This window comes from Salvelinus namaycush, chromosome 10, assembly GCF_016432855.1.
Source record: "Salvelinus namaycush isolate Seneca chromosome 10, SaNama_1.0, whole genome shotgun sequence".
NCBI classification, from domain to species: Eukaryota; Metazoa; Chordata; class Actinopteri; order Salmoniformes; family Salmonidae; genus Salvelinus; species Salvelinus namaycush.
Window position 1 is genome coordinate 2,610,025 of NC_052316.1, and position 20,230 is coordinate 2,630,254.

General features: G+C 42.7%; 1 protein-coding gene across 1 annotated transcript in view; it reads right to left on the bottom strand.

The window, feature by feature from the left end:
• Nucleotides 1-20,230, bottom strand: part of adgrl2a (adhesion G protein-coupled receptor L2a) — a 183,684-nt gene that overhangs the window by 29,533 nt on the left and 133,921 nt on the right. The window contains exons 6-12 of the mRNA XM_039002059.1: nt 11,647-11,955; nt 10,924-11,027; nt 8,202-8,387; nt 7,493-7,531; nt 5,529-5,712; nt 4,641-4,763; nt 4,011-4,216 (exon numbers count right to left, since the gene is read on the bottom strand). Of these exons, the coding sequence (XP_038857987.1) occupies nt 4,011-4,216; nt 4,641-4,763; nt 5,529-5,712; nt 7,493-7,531; nt 8,202-8,387; nt 10,924-11,027; nt 11,647-11,955 (1,151 nt within the window). The remainder of the gene's footprint in view (nt 1-4,010; nt 4,217-4,640; nt 4,764-5,528; nt 5,713-7,492; nt 7,532-8,201; nt 8,388-10,923; nt 11,028-11,646; nt 11,956-20,230) is intronic.

Genomic DNA, 20,230 nt, shown 5'->3' on the forward strand with positions numbered 1-20,230 from the left:
TGAAGCCATTCCATTTTCAGACTACATAATCTTTTCATTAACTTTCACATGACATTTTGCAAACTCCAGGCATGCTGTTGTGTACCTTTTTCTCAGGAGTGGCTTCAATCTGGCCACTCTCCCATAAAGCCCAGATTGGTGAAGAGTTGTAGAGACTGTTGTACTTCTGGCAAGTTCTCCCATCTCAGCCAACGAAACGCTGTAGTTCTGTCAGAGTGGTCATTAGGTTCTTGATCACCATGCTGACCAAGGTCTTTCTTGCCCGGTTGCTCAGTTTGGTCGGACGGCCAGCTCTAAGCAGCGTCTGGTAAGTTCCATATTTTTTTGATTTCCCAATGATGGAGACCACTCTGCTCTTTGAAACTTTGAACACTCGAGAAACTGTTTTATACCCTTCCCCAGATACAGTTGAAGTCGTAGGTTTACATACACCTTAGCCAAATACATTTAAACTCAGTTTTTACAATTCCTGACATTTAATCCTCGTAAAAATCCCCTGTCGTAGGTCAGTCAGGATCACCACTTCATTTTAAGAATGTGAAATGTCAGAATAATAGTAGAGAGAATGATTTATTTCAGCTTTTATTTCTTCCACAATAAGTTGGGTGAATTTTGGCCCATTCCTCCTGACAGAGCTCGTGTAACTGAGTCAGGTGTGTCGGCCTCCTTGCTTGCAAACACTTTTTCAGTTCTGCCCACACATTTTCTATAGGATTGTCAGGGCTTTTTTGTCAATATATCCACATAATTATCTCCCCTCATGATGCCATCTATTTTGTGAAGTGCACCAGTCCCTCTTGCAGCAAAGCACCCCCACAACATGATGCTGGTATGGTGTTCTTCGGCTTGCAAGCCTCCCCCTTTTTCCTCCAAACATAACGATGGTCATTATGGCCAAACAGTTATATTTTTGTTTCATCAGACCAGAGGACATTTCACCAAAAAGTACGATCTTCGTCTCCATGTGCATTTGCAAACCGTAGTCTGGCTTTTTTGGGCTGTTTTGGAGCAGTGGCTTCTTCCTTGCTGAGCGGCCTTTTACGTTATGTCGATATAGGACTCGTTTTACTGTGGATATAGACACTTTTGTACCTGTTGCCTCCAGCATCTTCACAAGGTCCTTTGCTGTTGTTCTGGGATTTATTTGCACATTTCGCACAAAATACATTAATCTCTAGGATACAGAACGCATCTCCTTCCTGAGCGGTATGACGGCTGTGTGGTCCCATTGTCAGATTCTCCCTAGGAGAGGATCTTCTGTTACGTTTGTTGAAAGATGGATTAGACCAAGGTGCAGCATGGTAGGCGAACATCTTACTTTTATTTAAAATGAACACCAAAAACCAAAACGAACGTAAAGTTCTGCAGGCTATACCGCAACTAACAAAATCAAGATCCCACAAACTAAGGTGGAAAACAGGCTGCCTAAGTATGATCCCCAATCAGAGACAACGATAGACAGCTGCCTCTGATTGGGAACCATACCCGGCCAACAAAGAAATAGAAACATAGATTTGCCCACCCAAGTCACACCCTGACCTAACCAAATAGAGAACAAAAAAGTCTCTCTAAGGTCAGGGCGTGACACCCATGGTGTTTATACTTGTGTACTATTGTTTGTACAGATGAATGTGGTACCTTCAGGCATTTGGAAATTTCTCCCAAGGATGAACCAGACCTGTGGAGGTCTACAATTTTTTTCTGAGGTCTTGGCTGATTTCTTTTGATTTTCCCATGATGTCAAGCAAAGAGGTACTGACTTTGAAGGTAGGCCTTGAAATACATCCACAGGTACACCTCCAATTGACTCAAATTATGTCAATTAGCCAATCAGAAGCTTTTAAAGCCATGACATCATTTTCTGGAATTCTTCAAACTGTTTAAAGGCACAGTCAACTTAGTGTATGTAAACTTCTGACCCACTGTAATTGTGATACAGTGAATAATAAGTTAAATAATCTTTCTGTAAACAATTGTTGGAAAAAATACTTGTGTCATGCACAAAGTAGATGTCCTAACCGACTTGCCAAAACTATAGTGTGTTAACAACAAATTTGTGGAGTGGTTGAAAAACGAGTTTTAATGACTCCTACCTAAGTGTATGTAAACTTCAGACTTCAACTGTATATTCCTCATCACAATTCTATTTCAAAGATCTATAGTCAGTTCCTTGGACTCCATGGTATAGTTTCTGCTCTGACATGCAATGTCAACTGTGGGACCTCATATAGACAGGTGTGTTTCTTTCTAAATCATGTACAAACAAGTGAATTAGCCACAGGTGGACTCCAAGGATGATCAAAGGCAATTGGATGCACCTGAGCTCAACACTCTATTTAGTCCATTTTGAATTCAGTCTGTAACACAACCAAATGTGGAATTTAAAAAAAATATATATTTATATACAGGTAACTGACAAAATAAAGGAAACACCAATATAAAGTATCTTAATATGACATTTGGCCACCACGAGCCGCCTGAATAGCTTCAATGCACCTTGGGATAGATCCTACAAGTGTCTGGAACTCTATTGGAGAAATGTGACACAATTCTTCTACGACTAATTCCATCACTTGGTGTTTAGTTGGTGGTTGTGGAAACGGTGTCTCAGGCGCCGCTCCAGAATCTCAGAAAAGTGTTCCATTGGGTTGAGATCTGGAGACTGAGACACACACACACACACACTTTAAACTGTGTGTGTATCGGTCTGTCTCAGTCACCAGATCTCAATCCAATTGAAGACTTACTCGTCTCAGTCACACACACGTATACCAACGTGATCGCGATTGTCTATACCAATCTAAAACAACACATACATCTGTGATGATTTAGGCTAGAAACAAGCGGTAAAATGCCAGAGGAAGACGCGACTCTGATACACACATGGGAAGATCTTTACTCTATGACATTCAGAAGCTGACCTACGACCTTCTAAAGTTGAGGACTCAAAGAAATTGGACATTGCTTGGGAAGTAATCTTATACAATGTGTGATTCTGTCGCTATCAATAGATCTATTCACTTTCTGTAAAACAGAATATGTATAATTCAATTGAAGGTTCATGTAAATTATCATAAGACATATTTGGTAGCGGAATAACATTTTGGGAAATCGGGTCTGGACTTTATTTTCCTTATTCATTATTATTATTATTATTATCATCATTCGAAATAGTTATGAGTCTTGTTAGACTACGTGGAAATGCAGGAAATGAGCTTCAAAACAACATTTCCTAGGTCCCTCAAATTAAACAAAATGATGGTGTATTTAATATAGGCTATCTCAATAAACAATGATCTAAATAAATTGAAACAAATTAAATGTAAATAAGGAGGCCCTGGGGGAAAAAGTTTGGAAACCACTGCTTTAAACCCCGTATTTTTTTATATTTAACTAGGCAAGTCAGTTAAGAACAAATTCTTATTTACAATGACGGCCTACCCCGGCCAAACCCGGACCAATTGTGCGCCGCCCTATGGGACTCCCAATCACGGCTGGATGTGATACAGCCTGGATTCGAACCAGGGTCTGTAGTGACGCCTCTTGCACTGAGATGCAGTGCCTTAGACCACTGCACCACTCGGGAGCCCATGCTCCTTTAAGGACCCCTCTTTCAAAGTAACTGATATCTCTTCTTCTAGCCATGTAGCTGGAATAATGGCCAACTGGGTATTTTTATACATGACCCTAAGCATGATGGGATGTTTTAATTGCTTAATTAAATCAGGAACCACACCGGTGTGGAAGCAACTTCTTTCAAATATACTATGTATTACTCATTTACTCTCGTGTTTCCTTTATTTTGGCAGTTACCTGTATATGCCATTTAGACTACGCTTTTATCCAAAGCGACTTACAGTCATGTGTGCATATTTTGTACTTTTACATTTTGCATACATTTTACCTAGCCAGGTATTTATAGTTAAAATGGAAGGATTTCTGCCTGCCAGGCTCTTCTCTTTCCCAGCGGTTTTATGACCTCTCCATTCATTTAGCTTGGGAAGACTTACGTCAATGTGTTCTAGGGTGAAAATCACCGGGTCCGTGATGAACACACGACTGGACTCTTTGTTGATGGAGGCGGCGATGATGTCGGAATTTACGGCCACCGACACATTCCGCCCATAAGCATCGTTGGACATTTTGATCGTGGCGTTGTCGGTGCTGAGAAACTGCCCAAGGTTTTTGTACATGACAAACACCAGCTTGGCAACACCTGAAGAAAGGAAAAAGCAGAAGAGGTAAGCAGCTAGGAAAACATGTTCCTTTCAAATGAAAGCAGCCGTAACTGTAGTGTTAAAAAAAACTAAGGGCTGAGAATTGAAAAAAACGTATTAGACCATGAGGGAACATAAGTGGGCCTTGTCAGTTATCTTCAGAAAATATCATGGTGCTGGGTTTTAGGGTTCAAATCCTTAGTGGTCGCTCCTATCTAACAGTCCCACTGAGTAATCACTGTGTATTGTCAGTTTTGACAAGCTGCATTGACAGACCGGTTCGACAGACTCTTCACCTTTTCATAGACACTGGAATGGAACAAAAAAGTCTGAGCTAACACTCACACTCGGGATAAACACCCGCATGCAGCTCTGCCTGTGAATGAAGTGAGATTTCTTAGAGGGGAAGTGTATGGGGTTTACCATTCCGACTGTTGAGCTTGACAGTATTGGAGGACAGCTGGATAGAAACACCACCCTTGCTGGCCTGTGGAAATTTGAAATCCTGAACCTGGCCGTCCGTGCTGAGCACATACACATCCAGGACTTGGGTTTTGGTGATGAAGGGGGAAAAAAGAGACAAGGAAAGAGAGAGACCGGGAGAGAGAGATACCAGACGTTACAGTGTGTTTTGAGTAAGACGAGGGCAATAAAAAAGAAAAGAGAAAATGTTGATGCCAACGACGTGGTTGCTCACATTCCTAAGGCGAAGCAAGAGTGCGAGGGTGTTAGGTACTACAGCCACTGAAGACATTGTTCAAGTGATTCTATGCAACAACAATGTGCTGCCGAGTTAAAATGTCAGAACCAAGGTGATCCTTTAGCTCCTGTTGAGTCCCTTTTGTGGGATACAGTACACTTGTGAAAATCCAGCGAAAGACTGGATGTGCAAGATAAAACTGCAGCATTTGAATAAAAAAAAGAAAGAAATGTAGTTGCAATGCACAGTGAAACATTTTACATTCATTCCCTCTCATGTCCCGAGAGCTTTGAGATTAAAGGAGGAGACAGGGTCTAACCACTGTTTTTAGTAGGTCTCCGCAGTAGGGTGATGTTCACATTAATGTATAGAATTACATGGAGCAGACCTACGCATTTATAAACCAAGTCCTCCCAATCTAATAACCTGGGAATTGTCTGAAATTCATCACTTTGTTTTACATGTACATTGTGACTGAACTCATAGAACAGACTCATTTTCTTTCTCGACATGAGTAGTTGAAATGTGCATACAGCATCAGAAACGACTGATTGCCGTTCAAATCACTGGCCGTGCTTTATTATTTGTTTACCGGGAATTCAATTACTTACCTATATTATCAGCGGGTACTTTCACAATAGCCGGCTCCATTAGGTTGTCGGCAAGGACGAACGCTCCTTCCTCGAGGGTATCCAGTAACATAGTAGCAGCATGTGTCTGTTCCGTGCTGTTCATATCATGCCAGGACTTCAGAGCCTCTGGTCTCAGAAGGTTGTCGACTGTGTCTACAATGGCCTGTGTCCATCAGAAAAAGAGACGTGTCAGCAATGCTGAAAACAAAGACCGTTTTCGACGCATTCGACGACAGTAATTGGCATGAGCAAAAACAAAGAGGGGAGTCATACGAACAGCTTTGATAATGCATGGCGAAGCAATCCCCATTGACATATAATGGACGATCATAAAATAAAAATATTTTGGGGGTTTAGAGTAAGTGCCAAACAAATGCTCCACACAAAGTATCTTCTCTGTATCGATGCGGTGTAAATTCTTGTGATTTGCTGTGCATTCAAGCAGATAATTGAATATGTTTAAAACTGAGGGGGGTTTCAATGTTTCTGGGACATTTTTTTTATTTTTTATTATCAGCTAATCTTTATAATGTAATGTATAATAAACATTTACCACTATTAAACAGCTCAAATCATTGAGAAAACCAAAACATGATGCATTTTGAAATATTAAATCCAAGCTGTTTAGCCAGTCGCTAGCACTCGACAGGCAGTAGATAAAGTACATACAGACGCCAGTGGGATCTCCTAAAAAAATTATCAAATCAATCAGACTAATCAGGTAATCAATGGGGTTCCTCTAGCTAGCACGGATGGCTAATGTGACTTCCCATCAACTATATTGTATGTCAAATACTGCCGACTCAGCGCTTTCTGAGGAACCCAACACAGCATCCCACTCACACACACTGTCATCTAGTCACATACATGTTTCAAATCTTCCCCATTCACTCTCACTAACAAAATATAGACCCACGTGCCACAGAAACACAGAAACATGCAACGCGCTGGAAATATGCACAGAAATATATATATAATATGAATGAGATGACGATAATGAGACATTTGGGGTGAAAGGGTAATAGGTATTAGCTAACATTCTTCTTTTGAACAAGTATGGCCATCTAAGGACTAATTAACCTGATCCATTTTAACACCGTCGCCGAGGATCGATCTGGATGTCAGAGAGCTTGACTTTGGAGGCAGGTGGAGAAGGATGCTGAGAAGTCCCTAATGGCCAGAGAAGGGATATGGCCAAAATACTTAGAGCGGGCAGGTCACTGGAACTATTAAATGGAGAAGGACACAAATTGGTTTGCCCCCCACCAGCCTTATTAGTCCAACGGAAAGCGCAGATTTGTGCCTCTAATTTATGACACAAATGAAAATCTGTGCCCTGATGACTGAACTGTCATGAATTAACATGCCAAAGGTCAGAGTGTGGCCGAGGAAGACAACGGTTTGAATACATCACAGGTGGAAATGAGAGTCTTAAGTACAGCTGTTCTTAGCACCGTAGCACTCTAATGGGCTTTTCTATTGAGGAGACTCGCAGAATCGGAGGTGACTGTAAAAAGGAACGTGTGCCTTAAAAGACGCACAGGCTAACTTTATATCGGAAATTACCCATATTTTAGCCATGACATGCAGTTTGTGAATCACTGTGTTACCCATTTAGGCATGTACATTCTTAAAGCAAAAAGAGAAAGGACCATTCAATGGAAGGCAAAGATACGCGAGAACAAAACAAAATCCTCCTGTAAATTTAAGGGAGAAAAATAAGTTACATTAGTAACTGCCAATGATGTCTCTGCCACTTAGCGTGCACCTTTGGCACAATCATGGCTGTGTGGAAGCAATTACTCCAAAATGCAGGAAGCACAGAGCAAGGGGGGGAGAGGCTACATGACAATACAGAGGGTACATGCTGCTGAGCAGGGGAGTGGAGGGGAGGAGGGAGGTGCGGAGAAGCAGAGTGTGGTACATTAGCATAGATCAGATACCTTCATGTATGCCCTGCATGTCCTTTCTCGCTTTTGAAGCTTTTTCATTAGGTAGAAAAAAAGATAAAACAAAGAAACACACAATTAGCAAAATGTAGAAGCTTGAGAACAAGTGTTCAAGGCTTCGATTCTCTTCTGACTGATCACTCCCCCCCCCCCCTTTCAGCTGGCTTTCTCCCTCCTCATGCTTTAGGCTACGCTACCTGCAGGTTCCAGAACAAAAGAGCCCTCACTTCCATTTGTGGCATGATGTAGTTCTCTCAAATACACCGGAGACTTCACAGAACAAGCCTTGGTTGAGGCAATTACAGCAATTACTTCAGGTGTACAAATATGTCAGGGAATAACAGTATCTTATTGCATTTCAGTACATATAATTTAATACCCTAATTGGTTTGCTGTTTCTTTATTTGCTTGAGTACATTTGTCTGACTTTGAAAGAAAGGGAGAGAGGAACAGACATAATGAGGAATATTAAGAAAAATATAACCACTAATTTCACTGACTAGAAGGAATCACATTTCTCCTAACTTGAAGCGGGAGACGGCTCAGAAGAGCATCACAAAACGTCTAGCGGTGACTCAGATCCAGAGGGATTGCCGGGTGGGGAGAAATGGCAATGCTATTTATCTCCATGAAGCACAGTACGTGATAGGGGGAATGAAGATTTCAAGTGGCAGCCATTTTGAAAGGGTGGAAATTCCGTTACCTTGTTAAAACTGCGGCCCGCAGAGTCTTTCTCGCTGGGTCTCAGCTCCTGAAGCTGAGCATCCAGGATGTCGACCAGCTGTTCCATCAGTCGGACTGACGAACTCACGTCGCCGGCAAAGATGGGTCCTTTGGTGTGCTTGGCCAGCTCGTTGGCCAGGTTAGCTGCGTTCTCGCCACTACGGATCTGGAGCGATAAAAAATATATTTGTAACACTGAACCTGGTTCCTCTCTAGGTGTTTTCTTAGGCTACTTCTAGGGAGTTTTTCCTGGCCACTCTGCTTTTGCCTCTGCAATGCTAGCTATTTGGGATTTTAGAAATGTGATTGAATTTGATATTCTTACAGCCATGTTATAGGCTTAAGACTTGTTACAAGTATGAAAAAACCTTTATACTAAGGTATTTGTTATGGCTTTCTATGTTTTAAAATGGGCAGCAGAAATGGCTAGTAGTTCCAACTTAGCTAAGGACTGTACCCAGATCTGTTTGTGGTCCTCTGAATATGGTTCTTAATGCTATTGGCTTAATCACATACAGATCTGGGACCAGACTAAGGGAATATTCCACCAGACTACGAGGCTCTCTCCCTCCCGTTCTGACGTGAGGTCATTCTAGGATGAGCTGCCCCATATAACGCCAGTCTGGAGAGATGGGTGACTAATTACACTTAATAACACTTCTCGGGGTGCTGTATTTCTCATTTGATGGTAGTGAACACAAGAGTACAAAATGATGAAGGGTCGTCCGTTGTTCTTAAATTTCAACACATTCTATGTCTGAGTCACTTATCAGAACAAACAGCAGACAGCGCAACCTAGTGGACGGCCCGCGGCTATTTTGACTCTCTTATCATAAATGGTGGATGATACAATTATTACAGTGCAGTGCTTGAATTGAGCCAGTTCAAACTGGTATAGATTACCGGCACCTCTTATCATATATAACATTTGAGCACCACTACTGTAAGATTAAAATGATTACAGGCACCATTTTCATTCCACTTCAAGCACCGCAGTACCTACAGTATTTTAAGGGAATTAGTACATTTACTTACAGTTGAAGTCAGAAGTTTACATACACCTTAGCCAAATACATTTAAACTCTGATTTTCACAATTCCTGACATTTAATCCTCGTAAGAATTCCCTGTCTTAGGTCAGTTAGGATCACCACTTTATTTTAAGAATGTGAAATGTCAGAATAATAGAGAGAATGATTTATTTCAGCTTTTATTTCTTTGATCACATTCCCAGTGGGTCAGAAGTTTACATACACCCAATTAGTATTTGGTAGCATTGCCTTTATATTGTTTAACTTGGGTCAAACATTTCGGGTAGCCTTCCACAAGCTTCCCATAATAAATTGGGTGAATTTTGGCCCAATCCTCCTGACAGAGCTGGTGTAACTGAGTCAGGTTTGTAGGCCTCCTTGTTTGCACACACTTTTTCAGGTCCACCCACACATCTTCTATGGGACTGGGGTCAGGGCTTTGTGATGACCACTCCAATACCTTGACTTTGTTGTCCTTAAGCCATTTTGCAACTTTGGAAGTATGCTTGGGGTCATTGTCCATTTGGAAGACCCATTTGCGACCAAGCTTTAACTTCCTGACTGATGTCTTGAGATGTTGCTTCAATATATCCACATAATTTCCCTTCCTAATGATGCCATCTATTTTGTGAAGTGCACCAGTCCCTCCTGCAGCAAAGCACCCCCACAACATGATGCTACCACCCCTGTGCTTCACGATTGGGATGGTGTTCTTCGGCTTGCAAGCCTCCCCCTTTTTCCTCCAAACAAAACAATGGTCATTACGGCCAAACAGTTCTATTTTTGATTCATTAGACCAGAGGACATTTCTCCAAAAAGCACAATCTTTGTCCCCATGTGCAGTTGCAAACCGTAGTCTGGCTTTTTTATGGCGGTTTTGAAGCAGTGGCTTCTTCCTTGCTGAGGGGCCTTTCAGGTTATGTCGATATAGGACTCGTTTTACTGTGGATGTAGATACATTTGTACCTGTTTCCTCCAGCATCTTCACAAGGTCCTTTGCCGTTGATCTGGGATTGATTAGCACTTTTCACACCAAAGTACGTTAATCAGGAAACAGAACGCATCTCCTTCCTGAGCGGTATGACGGCTGTGTGGTCCCATGGTGTTTATAATAGCGTACTATTGTTTGTACAGATGAACATGGTACCTTCAGGCGTTTGGAAATTGCTCCCAAGGATGAACCAGACTTGTGGAGGTCTACAATAATTTTTCTGAGGTCTTGGCTGATTTCTTTTGATTTTCCCATGATGTCAAGCAAAGAGGCACTGAGTTTGAAGGTAGGCCTTAAAATGCATCCACAGGTACACCTCCAATTGACTCAAATGATGTCAATTAGCCTATCAGAAGCTTCTAAATACATGACATCATTTTCTGGAATTTTCCAACCTGATTAAAGGCACAGTCAACTTAGTGTATGTAAACTTCTGACCCACTGTAATTGTGATACAGTGAATTATAAGTTAAATAATCTGTCTGTAAACAATTGTTGGAGAAATTACTTGTGTCATGCACAAAGTAGATGTCCTAACCGACTTGCCAAATCTATAGTTTGTTTACAATACATTGGTGGAGTGGTTGAAAAACAAGTTTTAATGACTCCAACCTAAGTGTATGTAAACTTCTGACTGTATACTGTAGCTCAAAACATTGAGGTAGTACAGCCCATACATACCTTCTGCGCTACTTGGTTGACCCAGTGGGAAGTGCAGTTGCTGAGATCAGGGCCCTTTGGGTGCCAGGCCCCCGTGGCAAGTACACATAAATAAGAGGCGGTGCCTGTCAGGAAAATACATTTACAATAGCTCATTTATATGATATATATATTAGAAACTACATTGGATTATGTCATGTTATATTAGCCATATACCTCATCGTGTTAAAACAATCTAACCTCCAAAATCCTACATACACTGCATTTAATTGTTATCTTTACATCAATAGCTGGTAATTTACCATAAATACTGACTATATACTCCCAGTGCCAGTTTCCCTACAAATTAAGTAATAATAACACTTTTTCTTCCGTTCCAATTACACCAACGTCTAATGAACCCTGAATGATAACACAATTTCACACACAATCCAATAAGGCCTGAACATCTTCAATCAAGCTTGGGGAAACAGCTGAGCCAGTTCCCTTCAACACAATGGCTGCACATTGCTAAAGACTATTTTGACCTATAACAATGCAGTGAATTATTGACACAACTGTAAGAACACTAAATCTTGTTGATTCCCTATACAGTCCTGCACGAATTGAATCTATCAATAAATGATCGTCAGAAACAATAACATACTGTACAGGTAACAAAAACACACAAGCGATCTCATCTCTCCAACCACACATCATGGTGATAAACAGTAGCTAATGCCCTAAGGTAAACCCTCTGCTTACCTCGGGTCCCCTTGGGGCAAGGCCTCTCTACTAACATGCCCCTCTGGGTCTGAGGCCACACGATGTCCCTCTTTTCCGTGGTCTCACAGAAGCGCTCCGGTAGGGGGAAGGACTCCAGAGGCGGCTGGGCGGTGGTCTGAGGAATCTCCAGAGGGGGTTTGGGCCCTCCTCTGTTGTTACCCTCCTTTGGCCCTGTTGTGGTCATGGTGTTTGCTACGCCTTTGTTGCGTGCTGCCGTGGTGGTTGTTGTGGTGGTTGTCGTTCGGAGAGGCTCAGCCGGCGCCGAGGTCGCTTCGGAGAGAGGTGGAGCTGGGGAGAAAATGATAACGTAGTCTCATTTTAGCTCGCCCAAGTCTTTCTGTTCTCGTTCTTTCAAAACACACCTGGTACAAAGCTGGCTACACACAATGGTGGCTACACACAAATGGGGAGCTGGGAGTGCTTTGTGCAAATATATTTGCTTTCCCCTGGACTATATCTTATTCAAGGCACTCAGTCTGCACCGAACAAGACAATAATTACTGTAACATCTTCCTGCCTGGCAGTCACTCTTGCCTGAGAGACTATGAGGCACGGCTGATTACATTTTGACAGAGAAACAAGGAGCCCGTGTGTGTCGTTTTGTTGTCGGAACATTCATTCGGTGGTTTTTTTCCTTACTCACCCCACATTTTGATGAAGCCGGTATGTGTTATGTGCCAAGGGCAAAAACAATACGTTTCAGTCAGGAGAGCAAAGGAAACACCACATTCAAATACATCCCTCCTTCCCTTCTGAAGTAATCACAGCTCGGGAATTGGTTGGATTGTTGAAAGCAATAGGTTGGCGACCTTGCTTACACCTATCCATCACTTATAGATCTGTGCTTACCTCAAGGAAACAAGGATGAAATTATACATTTCTGAAGTATTACAACAGGGCCTATGGCTGACATTTCTTTTGGTGTATTAGTACTATTATAACTGTATGATCCAGTGAAACGGTGATAACCATAAACCAGTCATTTGCTATACATCTGTTCACATCTCAAGGTACTGAAGCGAGAGTTTAGCAATATAATACAATTTTGAACACAAAATGATGTGCGAGGAATTTTATCCCTTTTATTATCCCATTAAGTTGTCCGTAACATGGAGGACTTTAAAGTGGTATTTGCTGTTGCTGTTTTTCCCCCCGTAAATTCACGCAAATTCACTTAAACAACTACTGAGCTCACTGAGTAAGAGTGAGAAGCTCTCGCTTCCAGGCTTGGAGGGAAGACAGACATCACCACCATATATATCGCTTCAATTGGATAATGGGACTGGGCTGATGGAAATAGTTTGTCTGGCAGCGCCCCCATGGTGTGGATGGAAGACTTCAGCACAGTCCAGGCTGAAGGGATCCCTCTTTGAGGTTGGCTGGTTAGCTTGCTACCTGCTGCGAGTTAGTCTCTATTGACCATTGGAGACAAGTCAATGCGCTTCCTGCCTAGCGGGAGCCCAAGCGGGTCCGCAATGGCACTCTATTCCCTACATAGTTCAATACATTTGACATGAGCCCTATAGGCCCTGGTCAAAATTAGTGCACTATATAGAGAACAGGGTGCCATTTGGGAAGCACCCCAGTCTTGGTTTCAGTAACTGCCTGTCCATGATGCTTCCTGACTGAGACACAGACCTCAGACCTGAAATGGTGACATGGAGAAGTTCTCAGCTGACTGGATGTTTTGATACGGAGCTTGATGGTAAATTTGGCTGTAATATACATGCATCATTTTAAAGCCCAGATAAACTACTGAAAAAAACTATTCAGTCCTTTGTATTTCACATATACTGGCCACATGTAGAGTAGCTACCTCTGCAGGTCTAATAGTTGAACATTGCTTGACACGTAATAAGTGTATTATCAACAGTATTTACATCATGTTAGGCTAGGCGGTAGTTGGAGAACAGCCACGAATGATGAAAGTCCTCTCTATACTGTTTGGATGAGAAAATGTTTACATCTTTTCCTCCTTTAGACAAAAGGAGGAAAACACAACATGAATCCTTAATGTTCGGAGTTATTTTAGATGAGGGGTTCACTCCCCAATACATCAAGATGCACGTGCAGTGCTCTGATTCAAATACATTCCTTGAGCATGTTAGCTAATGATATTATGTCCACACCTCTCTTCAGTGAGCAGATCCTTGTACAGGCTTGCTGTAGTACTCTAACTCCTTGCTCTAGTTATGGTCATTTCCATGTAAAAGGACCCTTAGGCACCAACATTTGAAGTTCACAGGAGCATGTTAAATCTAGTGTCAAATGAAAGCTAAGGGTCTAGACTTTTGAGAAATTAAAGCATATATACATTTTTCATTAATATTAAATATGAGGAATAAGCCAAGGCTTTGATTTCTGGTCAAACAGACGGAAAAGGGGTATTCGACCATCTACCATAACAAGTCTTAAAAGGTAGTATAAATACAACAACAATCATGTTGAAGTAAAGACCCCTGCCAACTTATATCAATACATATTTAGTTTGAGATATGATTTGCCTTCTGTAAGTTTAAGAAAAATTACTATGTGCTTTGAAATTCCGTTACCAAAACCCTCATATCTTTATAAGTTCACAGAAGTAAAAAGTAAAGGTAGACTTGCCAATTAGTTATGATGCTTTTACTGATATGTATTTTGTATTTTCAAAATTCTGGTGGCCTCCCGAGGGGCACAGCATCGCAGTGCTAGCTGTGCCACTAGAGATTCTGGGTTCGAGTCCAGGCTCTGTCGCAGCCGACCGGATGTCCCATAGGGCGGTGCACAATTGGCCCAGCGTCGTCGGGTTAGGGGAGGGTTTGGCCAGGGGGGCTTTACTTGGCTCATCGTGCTGTAGCGACTCCTTGTGGTGGGCTGAGAGTCTGCAGGCTGACTCCAGTCGTCACTTGAACGGTGTTTCCTCAGACACACTGGTGCAGCTGGCTTCCGGGTTAAGTAGGCGGGTGTTAAGGACGCATGACTCGACCTTCGCCTCTCCTAAACCCATTGGGGAGTTTCAGCAAGACAAGATCGCAACTGAATATCACGAAAAGGGGGGTGTTAAAAATGTCCAATTGAAGTCTGTTCCTACAATCTGTTGCCTGGGTTTTCAGCACAAAAACAGTGAGGCAATTAAATGAGGCTAGGCTAACTGACTGTAGAGCGGAGCGAAATAGACAAATCCATATCACGATAAATTGACTGAATCAATACGATAACTATACATAGAACAATAAGTAAATAATAATGTGCACACTTTTTTTTATTACCCTTCAAACTACTAGTGCTAGATCGAATGTTGTAGCTATCAATTGTCCCAACAATCACCCATATTAGCAAACATCATTTTAAACTTCACATTTTTTCTATTAAAGACTTATTATCATAATGAACGATATCAGCAAAATGTCCAGGATAATTGGACGGTGTCGATAATTTTCGGTTTATTGTTCCAGCTCCAAAACTGAGTAGAATTCTTTCTCCTCTAGAACTCTCCATTAGAAGGTACACAATATATACAAAAGTACTTGGACACCCCTTCAAATTGGTGGATTAGGCCACACCCATTGCTAACAACTGTATAAAATTGAGCACACAGCCATACAATGTCCATAAATCAAATGTAATTTGTCACATACACATGGTTAGCAGATGATGATGTGAGTGTAGCGAAATGCTTGTGCTTCTAGTTCCGACCATGCAGTAATATCTAACAAGTAATCTAACAATTTCACAACAACTACCTTATACACACAAGTGTAAAGGAATTAATAAGAATATGTACATATAAATAAATGGATTAGCGATGGCCAAATGGCATAGGCAGGATGCAGTAGATGGTATAGAGTACAGAATATACATACAGTATGAGATGAGTAATGTAGGGTATGTAAACATTATATATAAAGTGGCATTGTTTAAAGTGACTAGCGATACATTTATTAAATCCAACTATTAATTCATAAAGTGGCTAGAGATTTGAGTCAGTATGTTGGCAGCAGCCACTCAATGTTAGTGATGGCTGTTTAACAGTCTGATGGCCTTGAGATAGAAGCTGTTTTTCAGTCTCTCGGTCCCAGCTTTGATGCACCTGTACTGATGTCGCCTTCTGGATGATAGTGGGGTGAACAGGCAGTGGCTCGGGTGGTTGTTGTCCTTGATGGTCTTTTAGGCCTTCCTGTGACATCGGGTGGTGTAGGTGTCCTGGAGGGCAGGTAGTTTGCCCCCAGTGATGTGTTGTGCAGACCTCACTACCCTCTGGAGAGCCTTGCTGTTGTGGGCGGAGCAGTTGCCGTACCAGGCAGTGATACAGCCTGACAGGATGCTCTCAATTGTGCATCTGTAAAAGTCTGTGAGTGTTTTGGTGACAAGCCAAAATTCTTCAGCCTCCTGAGGTTGAAGAGACGCTGTTGAGCCTTCTTCACCACGCTGTCTGTGTGGGTGGACCATTTCAGTTTGTCCGTGATGTATACGCCGAGGAACTTAAAACTTTCCACCTTCTCCACTACTGTTCCGTCGATGTGGATAGGGGGGTGCTCCCTCTGCTGTTTCCTGAAGTCCATGATCATCTCCATTGTTTTGTTGACGTTGAGTGTGAGGTTATTTTCCTGACACCACACTCTGAGGGCCCTCACCTCCTCCCTGTAGGCCGTCTCGTCGCTGTTGGTAATCAAGCCTACCACTGTAGTGTCATCTGTAAACATGATGATTGAGTTGGAGGCGTGCATGGCCACTCAGTCGTGGGTGAACAGGGAGTACAGGAGAGGGCTGAGAACGCACCCTTGTGGGGCCCCAGTGTTGAGGATCAGCGGGCTGGAGATGTTGTTTCCTACCCTCATCACCTGGAGGCGGCCCGTCAGGAAGTCCAGGACCCAGTTGCACAGGGCGGGGTCGAGACCCAGGTCTCGAGCTTAATGACGAGTTTGGAAGGTACTATGGTGTTAAATGCTGAGCTGTAGTCGATGAACAGCATTCTTACAAAGGTATTCCTCTTGTCCAGATGGGTTAGGGCAGTGTGCAGTGTGATTGTGATTGCGTCGTCTGTGGACCTATTGGGGCGGTAAGCAAATTGGAGTGGGTCTAGGGTGTCAGGTAGGGTGGAGGTTATATGGTCCTTGACTAGTCTCTAAAAGCACTTCATGATGACGGAAGTGAGTGCTATGGGACGATAGTTGTTTAGCTCAGGTACCTTAGCTTTCCTGGGAACAGGAACAATGGTGGCCCTCTTGAAGCATGTGGGAACAACAGACTGGGATAGGGATTGATTGAATATGTCCTTATATGTCCTGGGCCGGCAGCCTTGCGAGGGTTAACACGTTTAAATGCTTTACTCACGACGGCTGCAGTGAAGGAGAGTCTGCAGGTTTTGGTAGCGGGCTGTGTCGGTGGCACTGTATTGTCCTCAAAGCGAGCAAAGAAGTTGTTTGTTTGTCTGGGAGAAAGACATCGGGTTCCGCGACGGGGCTGGTTTTCTTTTGTAGTCCGTGATTGACTGTAGACCCTGTCACATACGTCTTGTGTCTGAGCCGTTGAATTGTGACTCTACTTTGTCTCTATACTGACGCTTAGCTTATTTGATTGCCTTGCGGAGGGAATAGCTACACTGTTTGTATTCGGTCATGTTTCCGGTCGCCTTGCCCTGATTAAAAGCAGTGGTTTGCGCTTTCAGTTTTGCGCGAGTGCTGCCATCAATCCACGGTTTCTGGTTGGGGAAGGTTTTAATTATCGCTGTGGGTACAACATCACCGATGCACTTACTAATAAACTCGCTCACCGAATCAGCGTATACATCGATGTTGTTCAACGCTATCCGGAACATATCCCTGTCCACGTGATTGAAGTAATCCTGAAGCGTGGAATCAGATTGGTTGGACCAGCGTTGAACAGACCTGAGCACGGGCATTTCCTGTTTTAGTTTCTGTCTGTAGTCCTTAGTTGCAACACTCACTACCGAGTTCCAAACTGCCTCTGGAAGCACAAGAACTGTTCGTTGGGAGCTTCATGAAATGGATTTCCATGACCGAGCAGCCGCACACAAGCCTAAGATCATCATGCGCAATGCGAAGTGGTGTAAAGCCATCCGCCATTGGACTTTGGATCAGTTGAAACGTGCTCTCTGGAGTGATGAATCACGCTTCACCATCTGGCAGTCCGGACGAATCTGGGTTTGGCGGATGCCAGGAGAATGCTACCTGCCCCTTAGTTCCAGTGAAGGAACATCTTAACGCTACAGCATACAATGACATTCTAGACTATTCTGTGCTTCCAACTTTGTGGCAACAGTTTGGGGAAGGCCCTTTCCTGTTTCAGCATAATGCCCCCGTGCACAAAGCAAGGTCCATACAGAAATGGTTTGTCGAGATCGGTGTGGAAGAACTTGACTGGCATGCACAGAGCCCTGACCTCAACCCCATCGAACACCTTTGGGATTAATTGGAATACCGACTGCGAGCCAGGCCTAATCGCCCAACATCAGTGCCTGACCTCACTAATGCTCTTGTGGCTGAATGGAAGCAAGTCCCTGCAGCAATGTTCCAACATCTAGTAGAAAGCCTTCCGAGAAGAGTGGAGGCTGTTATAACAGCAAAGGGGGGACCAACTCCATATTAATGCCCATGATTTTGGAATGAGGTGTTTGACGAGCAGGTGTCCACATACCCTACATGACCAAAAGTATCTCCTTGTTTGATGTAGGCTCCTGTTTTGCTGATTCTCACTGGTTTTTGCTCTGTAGAACAGGGGATTGTTTTACGAGCACCGCAAAAAAAAGGGAAATTAATTCACTTGGGCAATAACAAATGTTTCAGAAGGCTGTGCTGTTACTTTGCCTTGTTAATTCAACAGAATTGCTGTCAATATGCAAGTCCTAAAAAACATGTATACACGGATGACAGTTGTTATGGAAAAGGCCCTTGATGATCCTATTTGTGAGTTTTGCATTCAGGTTTCTAAAGGGAGATTATGAAATGGATGACCATTTGAATTAGACTGCACATACCTAAAGATGCTCCAGAACTTTAGCAACTACAAATTATTTTTGAAACCTCCCGCTTTGGGCTGGTGGTGTCAATGTGTAATTCATACATGCATAATCTATGAGCAGAATTTCCTCAATTGAATGCAACTGTTTTTCTGGAAACTGCTATGCCATTTTCTCAAAGTTTTCCCCCACTTGAGCCAGTCCACTAGCAATTAGAGTTCAACCAATGAGCTTCACCCCCTCACCATATGAGCAAAAGGCACATGATGCACCCACAGCAGAACGAGAGAGAGAAAGCAATGACGTGGTGCACAAACCTCCACGTATGCAAAACATAGTACGCAATTTTATTTTGGCTTGTGAGCACTACTTTTTGAACTGCTGGCTAAAAACTATACAAAAGTACCGGAGAATCTCTTTAATAAAGTTGGATACAAATAGGCCTACACAATGTTTGTGCTTCTCTAACCCTTATTCAAATGTTGTGCTATTCAAGTTGATGCAGTTTGTTGGTCTGTAATTCTAACATCTATATAATCTCATTACCTTGATGCCGAAGATTCCTTTAATTCAATGGAAACGGGGAATAATTAACGCTACAGGTATTCAAACGGACACTACTACCATCCTGTTGCTGGTTTGCAGTATACTGTGATGGCTATCTTTGGATAGGCAGCGGTTCGTCCCAAATGTTTATAGTGCACTTCTTTCGACCTGGGCCCAAATGGCTCTGGTCAAAAATAGTGCACTATATAGGGAATAGGGTGCCATTTGGAATACATCCAATACTCTTAGGGGTTCTATTTATTGTTTGTTCTGCTGTGGCAGCAGATTCCTCCTGCCATACATCTGTAACATATGCAGATGAAATACGTGTTTTGTACACCTGTGAATCCCTCCTGTACAATTTCCTTTTGATTACAACTCAAGCAAATCTCTCTCAGATTGGAGAAACCAGAGAGGATCCCCCAATTAATGTCTGTCTAGCACTCAAGCCCAAGAGGGACCTTCAATTAACTGTCATGGAGTTACGAGTGTAAGGTAGAGATATCCTCCAAAGTGCTGAGAATTGTCAAACATGGACACATTCATAACCTCTTTATGTGATCGCCGCCCACGTCTTTTTGCCTGGAAACATATTTTTATCGCTCGGTTATTACTACTGTGGGTATAGGGCATGGGTTTCATCTGAGATGATATGACAATAATCCAGGAGAGGAAGGAGAGGAGAGAGAGAGAGAGAGGAGAGGAGGGGGGAAGGGCTGTCTAGTGTTGTCAGAGCTGCATCGAGCATAGATTGGACTTTTCCAGGCCTCACCAGTCTTGGCGGAGTTGAAAAATGAAAACTGACAGCGAGTGTGTCTTTTATATTATGCTTAATGGCCGCACTTACGATGTGAACCGCATGGTTGTTCACATGAGTAATGCTTCATACACGTTATCAGGGGCTGTTTATCCGGAGAGAGAAAAGGGAGGAAAACCGATAGGGAAGGTTTGTGAGACCAATGTTTCAGATAATTCGCACATAAGAGGTAAAATACTATTTCATTTAATTCGTACCAACTATTGCTTGTCACTGAAGAGAAACCAACAACATTGTCT